Below are 26,208 nucleotides of genomic sequence, written 5' to 3' on the forward strand. Positions count from 1 at the left end.
CCAAATGCAAGCAGGGCACAGTTCACAACTCTCCCCACCCCCTCCCCCCAACCAGTACAGAATCTAGGATTGTTGCAAGGTGCAAAAACCAAGATGTTACAAGGGATCCTAGATGTTACAAGAGATCTCAGATGTTGCACTGTAATCCCAGGTACCAAAGCAAACTCAGTAGACAAAAGTGATTAGATCCAGGCTTTTATTGTAAATCCATCAGCAAAAGATTGTAAATCCATCCACGTCCCCAAAGGAGACTATGAGCATAGGAAGTGTGAGGAAGAGAAGCGTGTAACGCCTCTTTTAGCTGACTTTTATTACAATCTGGGGTTCCCTCCTTGAGACACATTTGGAGACAATTCATTGGTGGGTTCAAAACATCCGTTGTTTTATAATAGGCCATCTCATACATCCATCATATACAATATACCCCCAGCAGTTAGCCAATGGCACTGCACACAAACCTGACCTCATCCATAACCATCGGATGATGTTCTGTGGCCTTCATAAGGCAACCTGTGAAATGCAACATACTTGCTATTGACGTCACGGTGTGTGTGTTCATCTAAAAACTGCTGTGAAATGATTTTCTCTGGGAATCTGACCTTTGCAATGTGTTAATCCGGAAGTGCTTTGATATCATGTCTCTTTAAACTCTAGAATACAGTTAGTCCACTAAAACTCAGTTAAAATATTACTATTTGTTAGTCACACTTATGTGTACACCAAAACTGATTTCAAAATGAAAAACAAAGAAATATAAAAAGCTAAGCTTACTAGTGTTCTTTTATGAGAGCTGGTGTGAATACTTGCTTTCTAGCATGTGTGTGTGCAAGTGGTGCTCAGACAAATATTGTATAGCTATCTACCTGTATATGAAGTCTGAGCTTAAAACTATGCTGCTAAACATGTATATTAGAGACAGACCGAATTCTAAAAGTACCCAGAAAAGATTTTTTTTTCCTGTGGTCTGAAGACAAAGGAGCTTCTTCATTGTGCTGGCTAGTCTTATCAGTATGTCCTGAGAACAACTGTCTTTCTGCCAAGTCCAGCCAAATATGTGAGTTAAAACCGAAACCGTTTGTGAGAACCAATTTTTTACTCAAGTTGAACTTGCTTGGACATTCAGAGATGGACCATGCTATTTACGTTTCAGGTAAGCATTCTATACCATAACTTCTACTGATAACACCTTGCATCAGGATGAAGGGCAAAAAATTCCTAGAAACACCCAAAGGCAACTAGCAGAAATCTGCCTTGATTCTGGTGGAATGGCAAATGATGAGGAAATAAGATTGTAGTTTTTTAGATGGGTATGCTTTCACTGTTATCCGAATCCATCCATAATATGCAGGTTCTTGGTTGTTTAACAATTACATATAAACTGTGAGCCATGAGTGCCAAGATAGAACCTCTGTTGTGCAACAGGAATGAAACCTGAAATGGTTCAAGCTTATCTTAAATTAAACTACACCATGTCTGAGACAGAAGTATGAGACGGAGTTAGCCTGCAGCTATGTGATGAGTTTATGTGCTCTTTTGTCTGTTGGTTCCATTTGTAGGGAGCAACAAGGAGATCTCTGAGAGACATACCAGGAATGTGCTAAAACTGCTTGATTTGTGTCCTTGAGAATGCCACATTAGTCCGGTTACTATATATTTTAGCTTAGGCCCCTTATTGTCCTGGTGTCTGCCCTTTCAGAAGTCATCAATTTTTTTAGATTGCATGTCAAAAGAGAGCCTGTTGTACAAGTAACAAATGGGACTGGCAGGAAGAGAAATTGATGGTGGATATTGTCTCTGTCTTGTACCTCTGGAGGATTTGCACAAAGAGATATCTATAGTACATTCTCAAGGAGAAAAATGCTAGTTAAAATTGCCACCATAAAGAAATACCCTTACTGAGTACCATGACAGTGATTAAGGACTAGGTTCAAATGTTGTTTTGTTTTTTTCAAATGTTGGAAGTTATTCATGTGTCTACATCAAAAAGCCCAAAGTTGCTTATGGATCTGAGAAGCAATGGTTCAGTTTTCTAAGCATGCCACACAGAATCTTCATGTATTTCATTTATTGTTGCTTAAAGTTTCTACCTTTCCTTATGGCCAAAGGGAACACAAACAGCAATTTGTGGACATACCCTAAGGCTGTGGATTTCAAACTCGAAGGGAGTTTGAATCCCGCAGTAAGTCTTTGTGGGGGCAGGGGGAGGCAGCAGCGCGATCCCCAAGATCGCGCCACTCAGGGGGGCTGCAGGGGCTTGGTGCACTTGCCCAAGCCCCCTGCAGCCCCCTGGGGGTGCGGGGAGCCCTGCACAACCTTAGGCAGGGCTCCCCAGGTCAGGGAAGGTGACAGCGTAGTGATCGCGCCCCGCTCCACTAAACTGTAAGCGGTGTGCAGTCGCCCCACTTCCCTTTTGACTGGGTTGCAGGGACTGGGGCGCACCCTCCAGTCCCTGCAGCAGCCATCCCTGGCTGCGGGGAGCCGGGTGCGAGCACCTGCAGGGCTCCTCGGGTCAGGAAAAGCAGGCACTCGCGCCCGGCTCCCCACAGCCAGGAACGGCTGCTGCAGGGACTGCAGGGTGCACCCCAGTCCCTGCAGCCTGGTCAAAAGGGGAAGTGGGGTGATCGCACACCGCTTACGGTTTAGCATAGTGGGGTGCGATCACTCCGCTGTCACCTTCCCTGAGCCAGAGAGCCCTGCCAAAGGTCGCGCAGGGCTCCCTGCACCCCCGGCGGGCTGCAGGGAGCTTGGGCAAGTGTACCAAGCCCCTGCAGCCCCCCGAGCGGTACGATCCTGGGGATCGCGCCACTGCCTCCTCCCTGGCTCCTGACTGCCCCCGCCCCTTAAGGGGAAAGGGACCAGGACCCTCAGGCCGGGGTGCTGTGACGTCCCAGTTTGAATACCACTGCCCTAAGGTCATACACGGCTGTTAGAGCACAAGAAGATTTGAGGCTAAAGTGGAAAGTTGTTGAGTTACTTGGCTTATTAAAGTTGTATTTTGCTAGTCCTTATGGCTGGAATGAATATTTATGGAGCCAAAACATATTAGAGTTGCCAACTCCTGAGATACAAAATTTTGGTACCTGGGTGGCACCTGGGAGTGGTGCTGTCTGGACCATGGGTTAGAGTCCAGCAGGTTCTGGTACAGAGTTGTATCTATCAGGGATGCCCCCTTAGAGATATTCCAGGGCCCCTCTCTAAATGTTCAGCTTTCATTAACAAAAAAACAGTCTCTAGTCCTTCACTTGTGGAGATAAGGATAAGGGCGCAATCCTAATCCCTTATGTCAGTGCTTTCCAGCACTGCAGTTACTCACTCCATGAGTAACATGCAACTGCAGGATGCAACACATGTCCCATTGGCACCGCTATGCCAGTGCTGGAAAGCACTGACATAAGGGGTTAGGATTGTGCCCTAAATTTACAGGCAGGATTTGACCAACTGCACACTCTAAGAAGCAAAGTCATGAAATACTTTTAAATATCAGGCTACCTGGATTTATGTTCTGTGATTATCTCCCTTTTATGCCCCCGCCATTTCTGGCAATGTGCTTTTTCTTGTGGGGGGCAGAGCTTAGCACAAAAGTATCTATTCACTCAAGCTAGACAGCTGAAAAATAATGGCTAAAAGGAGGTCTCCCTCTCCTGCTTTCCTAGTAACGGGCCTGCAAGAAGACACAAATAATGGCTCTAACCCTTGTTTTTCCTGGTTGTTAGTCCCAATTCTCAGTACTGAACATCACTGTGGATATTTTCTACAAATGACAGCCGAACCTCCAGCACTAACACAAAGTCTTCAAAAACTAAGGAAAGTGGGTCTCTCAACTATTCTTAACCCCTTACAGAAACACACACCGAACGTTCCTTTCCAAAAGAAGGCTGCCTGGAGAGAACCTCAGTCTGGGCACTTTCTTCCCTTTCATCCATTTTGGCATTTTTCGTCGTCGGCAGCACTTGTTGCACACGATGCTTTCAGCCAACTACTACAGACCAGAGATGAACTACGGAGACTGTGCTCAAAAGAGAATACATTATAAAAGAAATACATTTTGCCGTTTGCTGTGGAAGAGTTCCATGCCCCTCAGATTATTTTATTAATCTAATCTCAAAAAGAAAAATCCATGCCAGGCACTCTACACAGAATAAGTGATCTGCACCTTCCCTTCATTAACTCTGTGCACTGCATTTCATGTCCCTAGCAGGTAAAGTAACAAAGAACGTAGGCCTGCAGTCAGGTTTAGGAAACAGCTGAAACCACATAGCTGTCTCAGTCCTAAAAGCCAATCCATTTAACTGGTGCTTATCAGGTCTGAGCCCTGTCCTGATTCTAGGGTACAATTTAGAAGCCCAGAAAGAATTAAGTGAGAGTGTCTCTCACCAGTATACAATGTATTTCTAACCACTGTCAATCCACATGCAACTGGGATTAGGGGATAAAGACTCCAGATTAAAGAGTAAGAAGTCCATTATTGAGTACCAGCGTCGCTACCACCACTCCCATGCTGCATAGAAAGTTACCACTGGGTATTGCTTAGGTCAGTGTTTCTCAAACTGTGGGTTGGGACCCACTAGGTGGGTCACGAGCCAATTTTAGGTGGGTCCCCATTCATGTCAATATTTTATTTTTAATGTATTTGACTTGATACTACCATGGTTTGTGACTGCATTTGGGGAAATGTTACAGACCTGAACTTTTAACAAGCTACTATAGTCTATACTATAGTCTTCTAACAATGATAGTCAGTGGGATTTACTCCTGGGTAAGTGTGGGTAGAATTGCAGCCTAGGATTGTTAAAAATTTTCCTGCTTGATGATGTCACTTCCGGTCATGACATCACTTCCAGCGGGTCCTGACAGATTCTCATACTAAAAAGTGAGTCCTGGTGCTAAATGTGTGAGAACCACTGGTTTAGGTGACAGTCAGTGTGAACTGTAACAAAGTTTTAAAATTCTCTCCTTGTTTATCACACTCCCTACTACAAGAAATAATTGATGTACAATTGGCATTATCCACCCTGACCCCTGGAGAGAGGGCAAACTCTAGACACAAATCAAATGCCTCCCAGCTGAATCTGTGTGACATTTGCATGAATGACTGAGACTTCAACATCTATGACAAGCAACTCTTTGATCAGCTTTGGAATATATTTTACAAGATACCAAAACAGCATGGGATCCTGCTCACAGGAAGATGATAGACCCAACACAGGGCATTTGAGCTCACGGCCTATACACCTACATTAATTAACATCTTAAAATATTAAGCGAGATTCTAGGGCTGCTATGTTTAATTAATTAGCAACCGTTTTTAAAGACTAAAAAGGCATCCCAGATTAATGAGGAACATGTTTTTTAAACACTTAATTATTTTGAATATAAATTATTTTTTGAAGAGACACTTCATTTTCTCTCTTGCATAGGAAAATCTCTTCCAAGGTGATGCCTGTTGCATCACATATGTGCACACCCAAAATCAAGGTACAGTATCTGTAGACTGTTTCCAACCTTGCCACGGATACCGAAATCTGCGGATACTGGGGTAGCCATATAAATCCCTTTAAAATGTAAACAAATGGAAAATGAAAAAGGGGCCAAAATTATATTTTTTAGCCCTGAGAGGCTTGGAAACAGCACGATTTGACCGTGCAAAGGTAAGAAATGCAATTTTGGCCCCTTTTTCATTTTAAAGGCATTTAAGTGGCGACCTTGATATCAGCTGGCATCCACAGTGAGTTAAATCATTGGATGTCAGAACTGTGGATACCACGGTCACTAATATAGGTGTGACCTCGGTACAGGGGTTTTATTATACATAAATGAGGGCAGATTCAGCCAATTTCTTTGTTTGCTCAACTAAGGGCACAATCCTAACCAGGTCTACTCAGAAGTCCTATTTTGTTCAATGGGGCTTACTCTCAGGAAAGTGTGGTTAGGATTGCAGCCTAAGATTTCTTGAATCAGGTGACAGCACTGATGCCATTGGCTGATTTCTATCCCTAAGGTTTGCTTAAAAAAAAAGAAAAGAAACTTGGGTTATGCATCACAAGTCATTTATTTCAGAATAATCTCAAAGAGATTCGGGGAGACGATTCTGCAGTAAGGGGCTTATAAATTTCATGCCACTTTTGTGATCAAGGACAACTTCCAGAATACACAGTTTCCTTGGGGATTTTATAGCATGTCCTAATTAAGATTTCCTTAATAAATAACCAAATAAACATAAATAACCATGAAGGGATAATTTTTGGAGGAAAATAGAGAAGATCAAAATCAGTGTAAATAATAATACCGACCCAGATATAGAAACATACACATATTTAGGAACGCAATTTCTCCTTCAATCAGAACAGCTTGCCCCTATACATTTCCTTTCACATGGTTATTGTAATGCTTATTATAGTTTCTTTCATTGCAGGGGCATTAGAAAAAGAGCTACAGAAAGTGAAAAATAGAAGACATTACACCCAATGCACACCCATAAATTAAAAAAAAGAAGCTTATTTATGTCTAACATTATTTTTCAAAATAACCAGAAAGGTTAGATGTTAATCCAATAGGCTGACAAAAAATTGTCAGCTTTAAAGCCATGCCACATTTCCCTTAAATAAACCACAAGCCCAAATCATCTACAGAGAAATGTAATTTATATTAATGAAGGGAGAAACATGCCGAAGGCGCTTTTAGAAATTGGTTTGGTACCCGTTTTAATGATCTGACTGCATGAAGAGGATTTTGAGCGTATTAGTGGTTCAGGATGCTTAAATGAAATCACTTTTTAATTGTAAAGAATCAACAGAGAATCACACAGCAGATTTACATCAGCTTGCTCTGGTCACATGGAGTATATAAGCAGAACCACAGCAAAAGGCACTTAAACACTAATAACTCTCAGCCTCAACTGAGAATGTTTGACTGAAAAGGTCCTACTAAGCCTTCTTAAGTCTGAAGCAAATATGTGAGCTTTCAGTAAGAGAACCACCTGCTCTAGCCTTCCTCATGGCTGGGACACACAGAACGGCGGCAACATGGAGGCCATTCTGAACTGCTTTGCCTCCTATGTTGGTTGACCATCTTCATGTCACCAACTCTTTGAATGCAGCAATCCAGTCTGTAAATTGGGAGATTTTCTGCACACCAGTAAAACCCTCACCTCCCTTTGTAAACGGGAGTTTGCAGTTTTATGGGTGTATAAAAGGCAGAATGCTTCTAATTCTGTGAAACTATGTACTACCTTTTCAGTAAAATCCATTTCCTTCAGGATTTGCCAGGGCCTTTCAGGAAGGTCTCATTTTATTTTAGCCTGCAGTCCCGGTGTGCTCTGGTCAAGGAAACATTGTCCTGAGAGGCCTGGATTAAAATTCTAATTCTGCCATCAACACTTGACCCTGGGCAAGTCATTTTAAATTCATCTCAGCTCTGCATTTGTAAAATGGGAATCTATAATAAGGGCCAACTGCAAGTTTGCTTTAAGAATTAGCAAGATAATGTAAGGCTGTGTTCAAAAACTGAGTACTAAAAGTGCTATCAAATAAATCAGGGGCATCACTGCAGTTTTCTGTGATGGGAGGATACAAAGGCCCACCAAACATCTGGTGCAAGACCGAGTGCATTCATGTTGGTGGACTGGGCCTGGGAAGGGGGATAGGATATGGCGTGCACGGCTTCCACAGATCCTGCTACCTCCTGAGCTTGATCTGTCCACCCCTGCCCTGCCCTCCCCCACCCCGTTCTACCAGGGCCTAGGAGAGGGGGATAAAGGGGGTAATTTGTACCCTGGTCCAGAGTCAGAAAGGGGTCCCAGGAGCCAAAGGAAAGGACGCAGACATTTCCTGGGATCTTACATTTTCCAATCTCACCCGGACTCACTGCCCACAGGGGATGCACATGGCAGCAACTACTGCCAGAAGCCACACACACCAGGCCCAGCAATGCATACATTCCTTAACAGTGTCACATCTGGGAGGAAGCTGGCCTGCTCCAGGAGCTCTTTGGCTTGTGAATCTGCTTACAATGAAGGAGTGGATGGGAGCTCAGGGACACAGCTGTGGGGCTACAGCTGCTGCAGAAGTGGTGCCCACCCCCATTGCCCCCCCTACTCTGTTTCACCCCCTTCCTCTTTGGGAAGGGGCCCTAAAGAAACTTTGTACCCCCTGACAGAATTCCTCTTGGAGGCCCTGCGTTCTACCTCCATGATGCTCAGAAGAGGTCTTCCCTGATCCAGCATGGGCCACTCCTTCTGCTAGTGCATGCAGGGAGGCAGAGGCCTTCACACCAGTGCCAGCAACCGCTAGGCCATTGCAAAGTGCTTTACAGCACTTTTGTGATATCTAGCATCAATGCAGCATGTGCTGTACCAGCCAGTGCACTGTGGAGGACTGGGCTGCCTGTCTCTTTTATACAAGATGAGTGAGAGCGCATGAATGGTAAGGGGAAAGTACCGTACTCCACGGTATAGCCTTCTTCTTTGTTATTACTTTGCCAGGCTTACATAATGTCTTGTAATTAACACCCCCCCCCCAAAAAAAAACACCCAGAAAAAGCAATTTTACAGACCTCCATTATAAAACGTAGCACAAAACTTTGAATCAGGGAAATCTCTAGTAAAAGGTGAAACATTATATAATATGAAGAGAAATCAGACTCACAACTGAATCACAATAGTTCCGAACAGAGATTAAGCTCTGCAAAGAAGCAGAAAGCGCCTTTCATAAATACTGCACATTACAGAGGTTATCCTGACCCGAGTATCATTATTTCTCATGACACATGTTTTATTTTTAGGGTGCCATCCATCAAGTACTGTTGCTGTGCAACTTCCATTCACTGGGCAGGCACTGTAGAATACCAACTTGGAGGCAGAACTGTGAACCAAGGTTGGTTCTTTGGTCGGTTCGTACCTCTGCCACAAAGCAAGATGTTCTCCCTCAACTCTCCCGCACCATCTGTACTATGGGCATAATAACACCAGGCCACTAAACACAACTGTTGTAAAGATTACTGCAAAAATGAGAACACTCAAAGAAATGTTAAATAAATAATATACATGTTCTAGTCAATGAAAGCTCTTTCAATGCTCAGTGCACATCTGGGATGGGGAGGGGAGAATGGGAAACCAGATTAGAGAGAAATATAATGTGGCACAGGGTTTTTCATGCAATTCTTTTCAGGAAGGATTGGGTCCACACTTACCTGCGTTATATCACCACACAGGGAAGCAGCAGACTCTTCCACAATAATGTAACCTTGGGTATGCTGAACAAGTACACCCAACATCACCCACCAGATGCTCTGTGTTTTGGACAACTATCCTAAAATTAATGTACAGGGCAACCACAAAGTCACTACGCAGTCTTAAATGGCTTCAATCCCCAACCCAAGCAATCTCACGCATAGGGACTTTGTGGCCACCTGTTCAAGACCAGCTTGGAGCTACTGAGTTACAAATCTAACATGGTAATTCTCTAAGAGAAACAAAACAGCAGTGAAGCTCCTCAATTACATGTTTGAAAAACAGTACATGATTAAAAGAAATATTTGCTTCACCACTGACTGGGACATTTGCTTCACCACTGACTAAGTAAATAAAACATGGACTCCCAGCAATTACCTTGGATCCCAAATCCATTAATTTCCAGCCTCTCTCTCCTTATGGAAAAATACACTCAGCTGACATTTACACAGTGTTAGAGGAAATAAACCTGGCATGTGCTTATGCAATTTCCCATTCTGATTCCTTCGCAGGAACAAAATGCAGGTCACATACTTAAAATCTCTTGCATGCCTGCTGTAGAGCAATCTGGCTTCCCCCAACCCCCTTGGTTCTGTATATTTTAGGAGGCATAAAATCAGACGACCTTGGTACACAAAAAGCTTAGGAGGACAATGCCAGCTCAAAAGGTAACATGAGGTAACAAATACTGCAGCCAGCTACCCTACTGCCTTGCTTTAAGGAATTGCACTGAATTTGGAAGCTTCCCAAAATACCCTGCATATTATCTGGCAGAAGTCTACCTGAACTGGAAACTTTGCCTGAATCGCAACATGCATCTCCCAAGGCAAGCAGAAATCAAAATATTTAGCCCCCACACACATACTGGGCTGCTCCCCCCCATAAAGAAATTCAAAACAATTTGTTTCTGTTTCCAAAATTCTTCATGCCCAAAAATTCCAATTACTTCACAATCACAAGGTCACTCTTTGATGCTGAAATCAATTTAACTGGAACTAACAGAGTAAAGGGTAAAATTTTGTGCTGGCTGTTTGAAGCTCACCCTGGAAAGGTTTCAGTAGAGCAAGCACAGAGGATCACAAATAGGTGGCAGATTTAGAAATAGAACTATGAAAATTATGTGAATGGTGAGGACAACACAACTGGGCTGTTGCAGACATTCACAGGCTTTAGAATGGCAGCAGCAAGAAGTTGGTTCTAGTCAATTTCATAGCTCAGTGGGCTAAATGTTGCTAACAAAAATGAGCATCCTACTGTTGGCATTCTACTGTGTAAATTTTCCCCCTCTTTTCCATAATGTGTAGAAACCCTCAGCTTGTGACATGATGTCCTTGGTTTGCACATTTCACTGCCCCTGCGAGAAATGGGCAATGACAAGTGGGAACTGGGAAACTCACAACCAGATAACCCCAAGTCACAGAGTAAGAATTTCAATTACAAGCACCATCTCTGAGGTGCTGTTACACATAGCTCTGCCCTAAACGTGCCAGTAGAAAAACTATGGACAGCAGTATATTCAAAACTGCTTTACATCTAGACTTGATTATGGCCAAAGTGCAGAAAAGCCGTATCATGTAATACTGTCCACAGAAATCACCTTCTGAAAAATCTCAGCTTTCATTAAAGGAGATAAATCAAGGACATAGTCATAATGATTGCAAAGTTATAAGAACAGCCTTGCTGGATCAGGCCATAGGCCCATCTAGTCCAGCTTCCTGCAACTCACAGTGGCCCACCAAATGCCTCAGGGAGCACACGAGACAACAAGAGACCTGCATCCTGGTGCCCTCCCTAGCATCTGTCCATTTCTAAAATCAGGAGGTTGCACATACCCATCACAGCTTGTAACTTGTAATGGATTTTTCCTCCAGAAACTTGTTCAAACCCCTTTTAAAGGCATCTAGGCCAAATGCCATCACCACATGCTGTGGCAAGGATTTCCACAGACCAACCACACGCTGAGTAAAGAAATATTTTCTTTTGTCTGTCCTGACTCTCCCAACACTCAACTTTAGTGGATGTCCCCTGGTTCTGGTGTTGTGTGAGAGGGAAAAGAGCGTCTCTCTATCCACTCTGTCCATTCCCTGTATGATTTTGTATGTTTCAATCATGTCCTTCCTCAGGCGCCTCTTTTCTAGGCTGAAGAGGCCCAAAGGCTGTAGCCTTTCCTCATAGGGAAGGTGCCCCAGCTCAGTAATCATTTTAGTCGCTCTCTTTTGCACCTTTTCCATTTCAACTATGTTCTTTTTGAGATGTGGTGACCAGAACTGGACACAATACTCCAAGTGTGACCTTACCATCAATTTGTACAATGGCATTATAATATTGGCCATTTTGTTCTCAATACCGTTTCTAATGATCCCAAGCATAGAATTGGCCTTCTTCACTGCCACCGCACATTGGGTCGACACTTTCATCGACCTGTCCACCACCATCCCAAGATCTCTCTCCTGATCTGTCACAGACAGCTCAGAACTCATTAGCCTATATGTGAAGTTTCAATTCTTTGCCCCAATGTGCATGACATTAAACTTACTTACATTGAAACACATCTGCCATTTTGCTGCCCATTCTGGAGAGATCCTTCTGGAGCTCCTCACAATCACTTCTGGTCTTCACCACCCAGAAAAGTTTGGTGCTATCTGCAAACTTAGCCACCTCACTGCTCACCCGTCTCCAAGTCATTTATGAACAGGTTGAAAAGTGTGGTGTTTTTAAGTGCTTAAGCAGAAGCACACAGAAAGCCTTGGTGATATGGCAACGGGCAAACCCTCCCTTGTTACGGCATGCCGACAGGGATGCTAGTTCCCAGGCCGAAGTGTGACAATAGCTGATACAGCACTCTGTGAAGAAGCACCCATTGTTCTCACCCCTGTATGAGATTCTAATGTGGCTTTATCTGAGAACTGAATGTAGCTGTTAATGTTGCAAGTACAATAAAAACGCAGGAGGAGGCTAGTAGAATCAGCTTTTCTCTCTCTCTGCTTTGAATCTAAAAGTCTGTCTCTCGTCTCTTCCTTGGCTCCTTGATTCTTTCCTGCACTTATCCAGCAACCTAGCCTGGGGGCTTGGTTGCTCCCCCAAGGGTCACTGCAACAGAAAAGCACTGTTCCCAGGACAGATCCTTGGGGCACACCACTTTTCACGTCTCTCCATTGTGAAAATTGTCCATTGACACCCACTCTCTGTTTCCTGGTCTTCAACCAGTTCCCAATCCATGAGAGGACATGCCCTCTCATTCCCTGACTGTGGAGTTTTCTCAGCAGCCTTTGGTAAGGGACCATGTTGAACGCCTTCTGAAAGTCCATATATATAATGTCCACGGGTTCTCCTACATCCACATGCCTGTTGACCTTTTCAGTTGAAAAGTTAATTTCAGTTGAAATTATATTATTATTATTATTATTATTATTATTATTATTATTATTATTATTATTATTATTATTATTATTATTTATATACCGCTTTTCAACTAAAAGTTCACAAAGCGGTTACAGAGAAAAATCAGGTTACAGAGAAATTAACCCCTGCTAATTGGGTAAGAGGCACTTTTCAAGTGGGTGCTCCTTTTTTTTAGCAGGGGGAGAGTAACTGGCCCACCTCACCCCAGCACTGTCTCTTCTAGTGGCTGTCTGCTGGTATTCATTTGCATCTTTTTAGATTGTGAGCCCTTTTGGGACAGGGAGCCATTTAATTATTTGATTTTTCTCTGTAAACCGCTTTGTGAACTTTTAGTTGAAAAGCGGTATATAAATACTGTTGTTAATAATAATAATAATAATAATAATAATAATAATAATAATAATAATAATAATAATTTTCAAAGAATTCTAAAAGGTTCATGAGGCAAGACTTATCCTGACAGAAGCCATGCTGATTCTCCCTCAACAAGGCTTGTTCATCTATGTGTTTTGAGATTCTATCTTTGATGAAGCATTACACCATCTTACCTGGTATAAATGTTAGGTTGACCGGCCTATAGTTTCCCAGGTCCCCCCTCCTTCCTTTTTTAAAGGCATTTGCTATCCTCCAATCCTCTGGCACTGTGGCCATTTTAAGGGACAAGTTGCATATCTTAGTCAAGAGATCAGCAACTTCATTCTTCAATTCCTTAATAACTCTTGGGTGGATGCCATCAGGGCCCGGTGATTTATTGATCTTTAATTTGTCAATTAGGTCTGAAACATCTTCTCTTTTAACCTCTATCTGACTTAATTCCTTGGTCAGGGGGAGCCATTCAGGCAGCGGTATTTGCCTGAGGTCTGCCGTGAAGACAGATGCAAAGAACTCATTTAATTTCTCTGCCATCTCTAAGTCTCCTTTTATCTTGAGGATATATATATCTTTATATATCTCCTATATATCTTTATATAGCTCCTTTTATTTTATGCAAACTTGGCCACCTCGCTGCTTAGCCCTGCCTCCAGGTCATTTATGAACAGGTTGAAAAGTACAGGTCCCAGGACAGATCCTTGGGGCACTCCACTTTCCACCTCTCTCCATTATGAAAATTGCCCATTGACTTCTTCTGCCACGAAGACAGATGCAAACAACTCATTTAATTTCTCTGCCATCTCTAAGTCTCCTTTTATTTCACCTTTCCCTCCCTCACCATCCAGAGGGCCAACTGCTTCTCTGGTGGGTTGCCTGCTTCTAACATACTTGAAGAAGCTTTTATTATTCCCCTTAATGTTGCTGGCAATGTGTTCCTCATAGTCTCTCTTGGTCTCCCATATCACTTTCTTACATTTCTTTTGCCACAGTTTATGTTCCTTTTTATTCTCCTCATTAGGGTGAGACTTCCATTTACGGAAGGAAGCTTCCTTGCCCTTTACAGCCTCTCTAACTTGGCTGGTTAGCCATGCGGGCACCCTCCTGGACTTAGTCGAGCCCTTCTTCCTTTGCAGTATACACTTCTCTTGGGCTTCTATTACTGTACAGCTTCCACACACTCTGGAGAGATTGGACCCTCCTTACCTTCCCTTTCAACTTCTTCCTAACTAGCCTCCTCATTTGAGGAATGTCTGCCCTTCTGAAGTCAAGGGTTTTTGTGTTAGATTTGTTTGACACTCTTCCCCTGACATGCATGGTGAAACTAACTGCAGCATGGTCACTGTTCCCCAATGGCTCAGTAACATTTACCTCTCTAACCAGGCACTCTAACCATTGAGTGCCACACAATATTAAATCCAGAGTCGCCTGTTCTCTGGTGGGCTCCATGACTAGTTGATCTAAAGCACAATCATTGAGCATGTCAAGAAAACCGGTCTCTCTTTCATGACCAGAACACAAATTGACCCAGTTGATATGAGGATAATTGAAGTTCCCCATGATTACAACCCTGTCCCTCCTCGACACCTCCCTAATCTGTTTCCTCATTTCAAGGTCACCTTCTGGTTTCCGATGCGAGGACAATAGCATGCCCCCCATATTATATCACTCCTCAAACCTGGTAATTTAATCCACTGTGATTCTATGGTGGTGTCGAACCCGCCTTCAATCTCTACTTTGCTGGATTCCACCCTGTCTTTAACAGAAATGGCCACCCACCATCAACACACCCTTCTCTGCCCCTACTATAGAGTTTTTAGCCCAGGATTGCAGTATCCCACTGGTTCTCCACATTCCACGTTTCCATTATGCCCACTATGTCAATATTTTCCCTAGTCACCAGACATTCCAGTTCTCCCATCTTTGCTCGGAGACTTTGCATAAAAGCACTTGTATACAAAGTCCCCCAAGATGGGCTGCTTGTTCACTCCTTTATCCTTGCAGTCTCTCATTTTGCTGGATGGGCTATCACTTCCCATCATGTTTCCACTCCCAATTCCTGCTCCTACTCTGACTTTACCTTGTTGTTCTCTAACCTCCCCATCCTCATTCCATAGGGATGAGAAGTCCCTTAAGTATTGCTTAACTATTGCTATTTGGTAATACAAGAATGGAACAGTAGTATAAAATAGGGTCAATAATAATATATTCTTATACATATCAAAATGACACTGCACAGCAGATAGCATTCAGTTTCAGTTTCCAATTCAATTCAAATAGGCACAAAATAACCCCCATACTATCAAATGTACACTGCAATTTCTGGTGGCATGGAAAGCCTTGACAATTAGTTGATGAATACAAGCAGCATGGAACTGTCGAAAACGGAAATAAAAGTTGTATCCATTTATTCCACTTCTCTGGGCAATTTGACTGCATCAAGTGGGTAGGGTTAAACTTATGGTTGGGTGCAGAAGGCTGCTGAAGAGATAACAGAAAAACTCAGATACGCATACAGGTGTGTCCCCTTGTCTGTGGGGGTTCTGTTCCAGACCCCCCCCCCCGCCCAGATAGCTGAAACCATGAATGTGGGTGAATGTCCATCCCTGCAGTGCCAGGGAACCGCCTCCCTCCCCCCCAGAGGTGAGGGGAGTGGAACATGGGAGGGGCACACTGGGGAGGCCAAACCTGATCTGCGGATAACTGAATCTGCAGATAAAGGATCCGCAGATATGGGGGCCTCCCTACACAATAAAGCTCAAGTGGGTATGCAAGATCATGTACTTCATTGTTTACCAATAACCTCTACTACTAGTGTTTTATTCTCTCTTTTCCACTCATTCTGCAAAATTAATTTTAAGCAATTAACTTATGCTTGTTCTTTACCTAGCATGCGTTATTGGGAACTCTAAAGTTTTCAGAATGAGCAAGGACTTTAGCTCAACTACACGACACTTTGGTCAAGGAAGCATCTGCACAGTAATGAATTTTCGATTATGCACGCATAAATATTTTATAATTCATTCAGTACTAATTGTGTGCACACACCTCTGCATCTGGCCATATTTAATTTAGCCATGAAGATGCTTATGGTGTTTATCGTGCACACATCTATGAACATATGATGCTGCCTTATCCCATCAACCCCTATGACTTCTTATTGTCTACACACTGATTGGTAGTGGCTTTCCAGAGTTTTGGATGACTCTTTCCCAACTCTGTTTGGGGATGCCAGGGATCAATCCTGGGATGTTCTGCATGCAAAGCATGTGCTCTGCAATGAAGCTTCAAGTCCTGTCCCCAAGCACCCCAAGAAACTGTTCTAACCATCTCTAAACAAGACAAGGCCTCTAAACTCAAAAATGAACATTAGCATTATTTTAGGAATACCAACTGTTTTGTGCATTATTTTCTGGATTTTCAGACATTCCAAGCAGAGGTGATGGCACTGTAGGAAGGAAGAGGCACTTCCTTTTCCATTGTTGTTACACAATTTAGTAATAGTTCCCTCTCAAACCACTGGAAACATGAAAGACTGCAAGTCCATTTTTAAGCCATAACCCATCTACTTCATACACAACTGGCACTGTCTATTTTCCTCTAAACAACCATTCCTGAGCACAAATATTGTGTGCCTAGCAATAGAATGCCATAATCTTGAAGGACTCCTCTCTCATCTCTGGGGCCTAAATCATGAAACAAATAGGTCTGCTTGGTTTGTGAGAGTCAATTTCTGCCATACCTGCTCATGTGGCAATTTTTCAGCTGTCTTTCCTCCAACAAACCATCCCCTGGGTGCACAGTGTTCACGATCACAGCACTTTCGGCTTGATGCCACCCTGAATGCAGAAATTGCTACCAACTGTATCGCTTGTGTATTTGTACCTTATTTGGTCGTTCTTCTACACAATATGTGACAAACAACCCAGAGTTCAGCACAAAGGGGATTTCTTTCTACAACATAATGAAATAAACATGCTAACTGCTTGGATTTCCTCCACCATATATAATCTCAGCTTCTAGAAAAAACAACATGGGGCACAATCAAGACTAGGTTAAGCACTTTTCAACTGATTCATAAAGGTGTTTATATGGTTTCATCCATCTACACAGACTAGCAATACAGTCAGCCTGCATCTTATGTGTACTTCACTTGTGTGAATTCAAGTATACACACTCAAGCACCAAAAAAGGAAAGAAAAGAGAGAGATAAAGAGCAACAGTTTAAAAAGGGTAGACAATTCCACCTGCTGTTCCACTTGCTTAGCCTGAAATGGAAAAATGAACTTGCTGTTCCCTCAGGCATATTGGTTCCCACAGATCTCTTGTACTTCGATTTTAGTTCTTAAAGAGACAGAATGTATTTTTTAGACCTAAGGTAGTTTTGGCTATATGTGATTTTGGCTTTACACACCAATCCTGGAATACAACCTTCATGTATGATGCAGGCCAACTATATACATAGATAACCAATCTCTGCCTTAAGATACTTAAACACTACATTTTGACCCAGCTGGGGTGCTTAGGATGGGCGGACAACAAATTGAGCATGGCAGAAAAGAACAAGGGAAGCAAAACAGAGAAAAATGGCAGATAACAAGGGTCAGTGTTTAATACATTTTTATCCCATCCTTATGCACAGGATGAGAATGCACCAAAACTTGTAATGCTTTTGTGAACAGCTCAGAGAGAAGTACAGTGGGCCCTCTGTATCCACAGATTTGGGACTCATGAATTTCAATATGAGTGGGCCTCTGATCCTACAGATTGGACCCCTATGGACCCTCCGGAGGCGAGGGGAGCACAGCTACCCTCGCCTCTGGAGGATTAACAAGGCCCCCTAAACCTGTGGATTTCCTTATCTGCAGGGATCCTGAAATGAACCCCCATGGATAATGCTGGAGGCCCTGTATATTAATTTTAACAAATGACAGAACAAACAACAACCTCTTGAAGAAGAAGCCACCTAACCTTTAACAAATGGGTTTTGTCTACTGTTCAGAAAAGAATCACGATTGAAATTTCATTGTAGTCCAAAATTGAAAATTGGCTTAGCTGTGCACAGAACAGCAAAGCCAAATTTATCTTACTTCAACAGAAGTGAAGGAGGAAAGAAATCTTCTCAATGATGACCTGATCTTCAGCTTCAAGTCTGAGGGCCCAAATATATCCCATTGCCAGTGAAGTTGCAATGCAACCCCTAGGTAAGGGAACAAACATTCCCTTACCTTGAGGAGGCCTCTGTGACTGCCCACCACTACCACAGATGCAGTGTGCATCCCATTGGGATGGCTGTATTGGTGTTAAAAAGCTGGAGAGGACTGAGCCTGAAGGCAGGACTTATTTTTCAGAAGAGACATACAGCCCATCATTGCAGTCTCTTAATGACAGCTGTCAGGTGCTGAATTTATTTGAAAACATGCCCACAAACCGCCACGCAACAAAAGAGAAAATTGTTGATGATGTGAAAACAACCTCCTTGTTCCAAAAGAAATGTGGAATAATGTCACTGAAAGAGACAGATGGTTTTTCAGTCAGCAGATGTTTTGCTCTTTGGACTGTACTACATGGGATGGCTGCAGACTGGCATCTTCAAATGCAGGTTTGCCCTGCCACATCTAAAGGGGGAGCCAAGGTGCTCCCTTGGTTCTTTAAAGTTCCAAAGGGATGCACAGAGGGGTACTGAATCTTCCATGTATTTACCTTCTCCATAGCTCCTTCCTCAAGTGAGCTCACTTCTGGTACCAGAGCCCTGGTCGGGGGGGAGGGAAGGACTTTGGGGTATGGGTTGTGGGGGTTGAGTATCACCCCACCCATGTGCTACTTTAAATCACATCTCCTAATTTGCACACAAATGGGATAGACCCATGTTTAAAGATACATATTACTGCTATCACCTTGCTTTGGATATCTTGTCCATCTCTCTTTTTTTTAATCTAACAAATATTTTGCCAAAGGTTTGTGTTTTCCTGATTCTGATGCTCTCAACAATTTTCTTCAGCACTTTAAAACCCTGAAGATATTTTAGGTTATATGCAATCTTTGAAAGTTCTGCTCGTTCAAGAGTAACTATTGCCAGGTCAGTAAAATGCAAGTTTGACCGAAGTCACTTGGATTTGCTTTGACTACAAAGCGCTCCTTTCTCAAGACTCATAGAATTGCACCATTTGCTACAGCTCACCACTGACTGCTGGCTAATGCTACTTACAGCAATAGATCTTTGGAGAAGGGCTCAAGGGAGAAATCAGGCTGGAGCACAAGCACATTGTGGCAGCAACGACAAACCATACCAGGTGTGACATGCAGGTCTAATCAGGCCCTCTAATCAGGGTCCTCTGAGTGCAGCAGAGGCCACAGATGTCTGTCTGCAGCTTATGCTGGGTTCAGACTGAGGCTGACAGTTAAAAAAAAAATGCAACTTTCAGTTTCTTCGAGAAACTGGAAGTGATGTTTTAAATGCCTTATAAGGCATGTGGAATAACGCCTATCCTCCATACCTACTTTACCCAGGCTTTGCACACTGGAGAGGACACTCTGTTCCAGACCCGCCAATCACAGCGTGACACCATAGTCTTCCGAGACTGAAGGATGCCAACATAAGGCATGAAAAATACCACTTCTTGGAGGAACTGGAAGTTGTGTTTCTTTTTAAAAACAGTCTGAGCCTGACACAGGTCACAGACATCCGCAGCCTCTGCAGGGATCAGAGGACCCTCCAGAGGTGAGGGGAGCAGTGCTGGAGGATAGGGACAGATGTTCGGACATATCCATGGTTTCATGTACTGTGTACAGGTAACTGTGGGGGGTTCCGTTCTGGGTATGGGAGCATGCCTGTACATTTGTAGTGTAGCTATGCTGTGTGATTAAGAAATGTTCACATGGGCCACGGAAAAGCTATGGCTTACGTCTGGTGGAAATACAGCTGGAGCTCCTTACGTATAGCACTGGGAGAAACATTTAGTTTACACTCAGACCATTATTTGTTCAGATAGCAAACATAAAATCAATATGAATAATTGGTCACAATCAGTTCTGGACAATCCCAAAAAGTGCAGTTAAAGATTTAGAAGAGAAAAGCAAGTCCATACTCTAATAGATAGTGAAACACAGTGGAGAAAACTGCTTAGTTATGCATCATAGGGATTCTAATTGTCTATGTGTCTAATTTTGGATGTGAGATGCAAGCATGAATACGTTCACATTAATTATTTCTGCATCACTGTAGAAAGGTTAACCAGGCCAGCAGAGATGGCAGCTTGCTAGCCTCTGTGATGCTCAATATTTCAGCCATTAGCAAGAAATTTAACCAGTCACCTTTGTGAAAGATTAAAGATGAAAACTGAACATTTATGAAACAGATGCAGAGAGAAAGAAGCTGTCACCATAATTTTGCTTCTCATCATCTCGGGATAATGACAGACTTTAAATGCTACTTTTGCTTTGTTCATGCCCACTTCCTGAAAGCCACAATCACACAACAATCTACCATCCAATATGCATGCTATTTGTTGGAGAAAAACTGAAAATGATGCTCATCAAGTCAGTCTAATTAAAAACAGGCCTATGTTTACAGTTGTGTTTCTGCAAAAATGCATACACGCACCTCATACAACCATACCAGTGGGGGGGGGGGAGGGACTCTTTGTTAAGCAACAAGATTAAGAACAGCTCAGATGTCACAGTTGTTCTTTCTCCCACACGGGAGAAGTCATTTCACAGTTTATCTTTTTAATAGCAGGTTAGCCAAATATTAAAACGTAACAGTCATTGTTCTTATCCAATCATCCATGTATGAAACTTCCCCCTTTATTTCCACATATATTTCCACCTTCCTGAACACAGTCAACACATGTCCAAATCAGATATATAACTTTTGCCAAGGTGAACTGAATTATCTTGAAGGAAAAAAAAAAAGTTAGCATCCAACAGGACATAAGCAAACATAAACATATGAAGAGGTCACTTAGGGCATATAAGCACTTCTAAATGAAAGAGAATTTGCAAGCTACCAAAAAACAAGAGTGCAATTTTATACCAAATGAGGTGATCCAAATGTTCATTGCATATTGAATATGTTATTCAAGATGGAAATCAAGTTTGCAATTTAGAAGCACAGTTGACAATACAGATTTGAATGGTTACCTATCACATTCTCAACTGGCTTGACACAGCAACAGCTTGCGCCATTAAGGCTAAAATCCTATACACACTGCCCTGGGAGTAATTAAGGAAAGTAATGGAACTGACTTGTGAGCAAACATGCATAGGATTGCACTCAAAGTCAAAAACATTTTTCTGACTATATCTGCAGTTCCACTGCTTATTAGGGACACTTCACTGCAACAGAGAACATGAATTTGGCAGAAAACAAAAATCACAGATTTTCACAGCATTCCTGCACCCACAACTGAACAGATGGTACTCCACCCCACCCTTTGGAAAAGCAGAACCTTTAAGAGTCATCCCATAGCTCCCATTCATTTAGTTTACATGCACAACTTTAGATGCTAGTTCCTGCATTGATTTCTGCTTTAAAAACCTGGAATGGAAATAGTTCTAGCCTAGGAAATGGTCAATGTACTGCTATAGCTAGCCCAAGAGGATATGCTGTCCAAAATGGGAGGATCTGTCACTTCTGCCAGTTCGCACCTTACCACCACCCAACTTTCAATGGCACTTGAGGCAGTGCCCTAATTTACACCCTCTCTATCTCTTTTTGCATACCCATAAATGTGCATGCCTCGCTGCCTCCTCCTCCTTGACTGCCTGGCTGTTTAAAGAAACAGTTGGGCAGGTGAGGACAGGAGAAAGAAACACAGGGCAGCAATTCCAGTGTGCCTCCTTAGCTTTACTTCCATTGTCTCCTGATTGGTCCTACCCACTCATTTTCAAACACATAGGACAGGCAGTGCAGTGAGTCCTCTTCTGCTCCCAGCATGTTCCTCCCAGCCTGTGTGTTTTCTGCCTAGGTAGGTTCTCTGCCAAGGCAGGCGGAAAGGAGCTGGGGGGAGACGGAAGAAGAGCAATCCTGGTTTCCACTCATGGAGTGACCACAAAGCAAGACCACTGTAGCACCCTGCTGTGTTCTAATCTACAGCACTGCCGCTGCAATTGCTTAGGAAGGAGTGAGTAGCCACTGCCCCAATCCTGTCACTTGTTCTCTGTGAGCAAGAAGAGGATTGGAACATAGGGTGAAGTGGCTGGGTGAGCAGCAGGTCGAAGGGGGGGAGCTGGTTGGCACAGGGTATGGGGCACCTCATCCTCCTCCAGCACACCCCCTTAAGTGGTTGCTGCAGTCTTGCTTCGTGACTAGGTCAACCTCCTGCTACTGCTCCTTGCCTCCTTGCCTGAGAGGGGACATATACAGCCACTGTGTCTTAGGAGGACTCTTTCTTGGGCTTAGAAGCTACACAGGAGACGTTACTGCATCCCTCTCCTTGAGCCCTTCGTAGATGGGGAGGTAGCTCAAATAGTACCAGGTTGCTGCTTCTGCCTCCAGGGATGAATTCAGTAGTGCTATCACAGCTTTCTTTCTTAGTCTTAAGGCCTGGGCAAGACAGCTGCACAAGGGCAGAAATAGCAGTGATGGTGCTGTTTGCAGCTATGTTTCAGAGCTCTTTATAGCTAGGAGGGGCCATAGCTCAGTGGTGGAGCACATGCTTTGCATGCAAGAGATCTCAGGTTCAGTCCTTGGCAGCATAAGTTAAAACAATCAAGTAGAAGGAGATGGGAAATACCACCCCTGTCTGAGACCAAAAACACATCTCAGGACACTACAATAGTGTTGTTGTTTTTTTCCTGTTACCCAAATAACAGGTCTTAAAAGGTCCAGCTGAGGCAGACATTCCTCAAGGTTAGAGAAAGAGACTGGGGCTATAGAGGACAATGGATGGTGAATCTTGAACACATATTGACAAGGCAAATAATAGTAAAGTAACAATGCACTTGATGGCAGCATCCATAATTTGATCTGTTGACGCCAAAAACTAAATTGCAACATACAGTGCAATATAATGAGCTTCAGAGAATAAGTCCTTAAAAAAACTAAGAACCTTATTTCATCTGAGTTAAGTGACCAAAAAAACAACAGCTTCTGGAGGAAAAACAGACCTAAGTCAATAGTGAAATGCACTGTAATGAACTAAATGGTGTAATTAGGATGCCAAAGGTTTCTTCTTTTTAAAAACAAAAGATAAAATGCACTCATTTACAATAACCTCTCTTGCACAGTCCAGTAAAAGCAAGAACAAGCTCTTGTCTCTTATGAGAAATATCTATAAAATATTTATAATATCTCTTAATGTTGAAATAATATGTCCTAAGAAATATGTTAGTATAAACTCATTTCATGGTCCAGTTCTGTGCCAAACCCAAGTCTGCAATATATCTCATGCAAGGTTTCCATTTCTATTACACCAACTCATATATTTATTACATTTCTTTCATATTTGTCCTTCCCAGAGCTGAGTCCTGCATAGACAGGAATCTGTGGCCATCCATTCAGAAAACCTCCAGAACTAGACCCACTTAGTTTCAGCAGTAAAAGTGCATTCCTTTAGATAATTTCCAGGAAAACAGCTGAATTTAAGCTGGCATTGTTTTGTCCTACTGCAATCAAACTGAAAAGGTTTAATCCGAGTACTTCATCTTAACCAGACAGTGAAAGAAACTGCTAATTTTAAATAACTGCAACTATTGTGAAACTGGGTTCTCCTATTGGGTTATATTTGCATTTATAGCCTCTGTTTAGAAATGGACAAGAGGTCCTGTTAAATATCCAGCACTTTCAAATTGTTTTGCAAGCCTAATGACCAATCTGCCCAGTGCTCTGAGGCAATATGTCAAGACAATAAAGTGAATTCCTGTCTCAGCCCAGACCTTATTGGGTATTTGGATGACCACAGAGGAATCACATTTTACAGAGAGAACAACATTCTAAAACAAAAATTTTTATTCCCTTTTAAATCAGGAAGTGTGTATGCACAAAAGCTATCCTCCCTTAGGAAGGTTGACAGTGGTGCTGTATCCAATTTAAATATGCAATGCTACTCAGGAAATATTTCATACCTCCTAAACCAAAAGGAAGTTGTGGACATTTATATCTATTGCCTGATATTTAAAATTCACCACATGGCTATAAACATGTCTTGGAAGGAAGCCAATAAAACAGTATTTTAAGGGGAAAATACCCAATAATTAGGTAAGCCAGGATATCAATAGATGTTCTGATGGCAAAAAAACCCCCATCCTTTAATTCTGAGAGAGTTTCACTAGAACAAAAAAAGCAAGATGCCCATCTTGACGTTTCTCTCAAAAGCATGGATCAAAGAGGGCTGCCGATTAGGCAGCTTCTGGATGGAATCTGTTTGCAGGACTTCAAGAATACGTCTACTTTTTAAAGAGACAGTATTTAATTAAAATGAGTACTTTCGAGCACTGTTTCCCAAACTGTGGGTTGGGACCCACTAGGTGGATTGCAAGCCAATTTCAGGTGGGTCCCCAATTCATTTCAATATTTTATTTTTAGTATATTAGACTTGATGCCAACATGGTATATGACTGCATTTGGGGAGATCTGTACTTTTAGCAGGCTACAATATATATACTTTTAACAATGATAGTCAGTGAGGTTTACTCTTGGGATAGGAATGCAGCCTAGGATTGTTAAAATTTTGCTGTTTGATTATGTCACTTCCAGCCATGACATCACTTCTGGTGGGTCCTGACAAATTATCATTCTAAAAAGTGGATCCTGGGCTAAAACGTTTGAGAACCACTGCATTAGAGGTTTGCTATGCCACCAACATCACCCTCCAGCATTCAAGGAGGGTTATCTCCATAACTGTAACTGCCTGAGGGGGAAAGGGCTGTTAACATCTTCACAACTCTATCTTGAAAATTGGTGGCTCAAAACCTGGAGCACAATTAAATAAATTTGTAAATTTAGTTACTGCAATGGAAGATCTATGCATGTGCTTAGCAAGTTCCATTAAAATAAGTGGGACTTTACAAATGTCTAACTTTGGTTGAAACGTGCTCACAACTCACAACTGATCTAAGCAGGTGTATTGGAATGCAAGTCAGCCAATTGAGGTGCACCATCAATTTTTCATGTCTTGATGCATGCCCCTCCTCTCAGCTCCTCTGCATTGTCGCTACTGCCTAGTCAGTGATATTGATACCACAAATTTAGGATTCTATTCCCTACCGTGACATTGAGCCTGTTGGGTTATTTATAAACCAAGACAAAAGCAGAAGCCAGAATTCCTCATGTGTTACCACAGAACTGCAATTAAGACTAAACTAGATTAAATCCATCTATTTCTGCTTAGCAAATTAACAAGGAGATTTGCGACACAAGTCCCTTGCATGTTTAGTACTTGGATACAGCAATGATGTTTCGGGAACTTCAGACCACACTGTATTGCAAGAAAACTGGGTCAAGTAATGGTCATTCCTTCAGTGCATGGTCTTTTGCGTTATGCAGAACCTGTATACTGCACTGTTACTATAAAGGAGTATCTCAGGGCTTTTCAAACTGGGGTGTCGCGACACCCCAGCCTTCGGACCCTGGCCTCTGCCCCCTTAAGGGGCGGGGGCAGCCTGGAGGCAAGGAGGAGACAGCGGCATGATCCCCAGGATCGCGCTGCTCAGGGGGTACGTGTGCCCAAGCCCCTGCAGCCTCCCAGGGGTGGGGGGAGCCTGGCGCGACCTGCAGCAGGGCTCCCCGCAGCAGTGAAAGTAGATGCGGAGCGACTGCGCTCCACTTCCGCTTTAGTGGAGGGAGGGCGCGATCGCTCCGCATCTACTTGCACTGCTGCGGGGAGCACTGCTGCAGGTTGCGCCGGGCTTTCCGTACCCCGGGGAGGCTGCAGGGGCTTGGGTACATGTACCCAAGCCCCTGCAGCCCCCCAAGCGGCACGATCCTGGGGATCGCGCTGCTGCCTTCCCCCGCCCCTGCTGCTTCCGCCCTCCCGCCCATGCAAGAACTTAATGGCTCTCAAACTCTCCCAGAGAGTTTGAGAACCACTGGACTATCTGATAAGGGGGGATCGCATACAGGGTCACCTGTACGGTCCACTGAAATACACCATGTTTTACATGACAGAATACTTTTGTCCCCACTAACAGAACCTTATTTTTGTCGGCTTTCATTTCCTATGCAAAATTCAACTGCTCTGAACCAGCCACTGTGGCTTTTGGGTACCTGG

At 43.1% G+C, this 26,208-nt stretch overlaps 1 protein-coding gene across 2 annotated transcripts in view; it reads right to left on the reverse strand.

The window, feature by feature from the left end:
• The window catches only part of PPM1L (protein phosphatase, Mg2+/Mn2+ dependent 1L), a 204,830-nt gene that overhangs the window by 113,287 nt on the left and 65,335 nt on the right, over positions 1 to 26,208 (reverse strand). The window contains exon 1 of one of the 2 annotated variants that reach the window (XM_066621231.1): positions 9,605 to 9,675. The exons of the other annotated variant lie outside the window; for it this stretch is intronic. Coding sequence (XP_066477328.1) covers positions 9,605 to 9,622 — 18 coding nt within the window. The 5' untranslated portion in view covers positions 9,623 to 9,675. Of the gene's footprint in view, positions 1 to 9,604; positions 9,676 to 26,208 lie in introns of those variants that run through there. 2 annotated transcript variants of the gene reach the window in all.

This window comes from Tiliqua scincoides, chromosome 3 (assembly GCF_035046505.1).
Source record: "Tiliqua scincoides isolate rTilSci1 chromosome 3, rTilSci1.hap2, whole genome shotgun sequence".
In the NCBI taxonomy this organism is placed as follows: Eukaryota; Metazoa; Chordata; class Lepidosauria; order Squamata; family Scincidae; genus Tiliqua; species Tiliqua scincoides.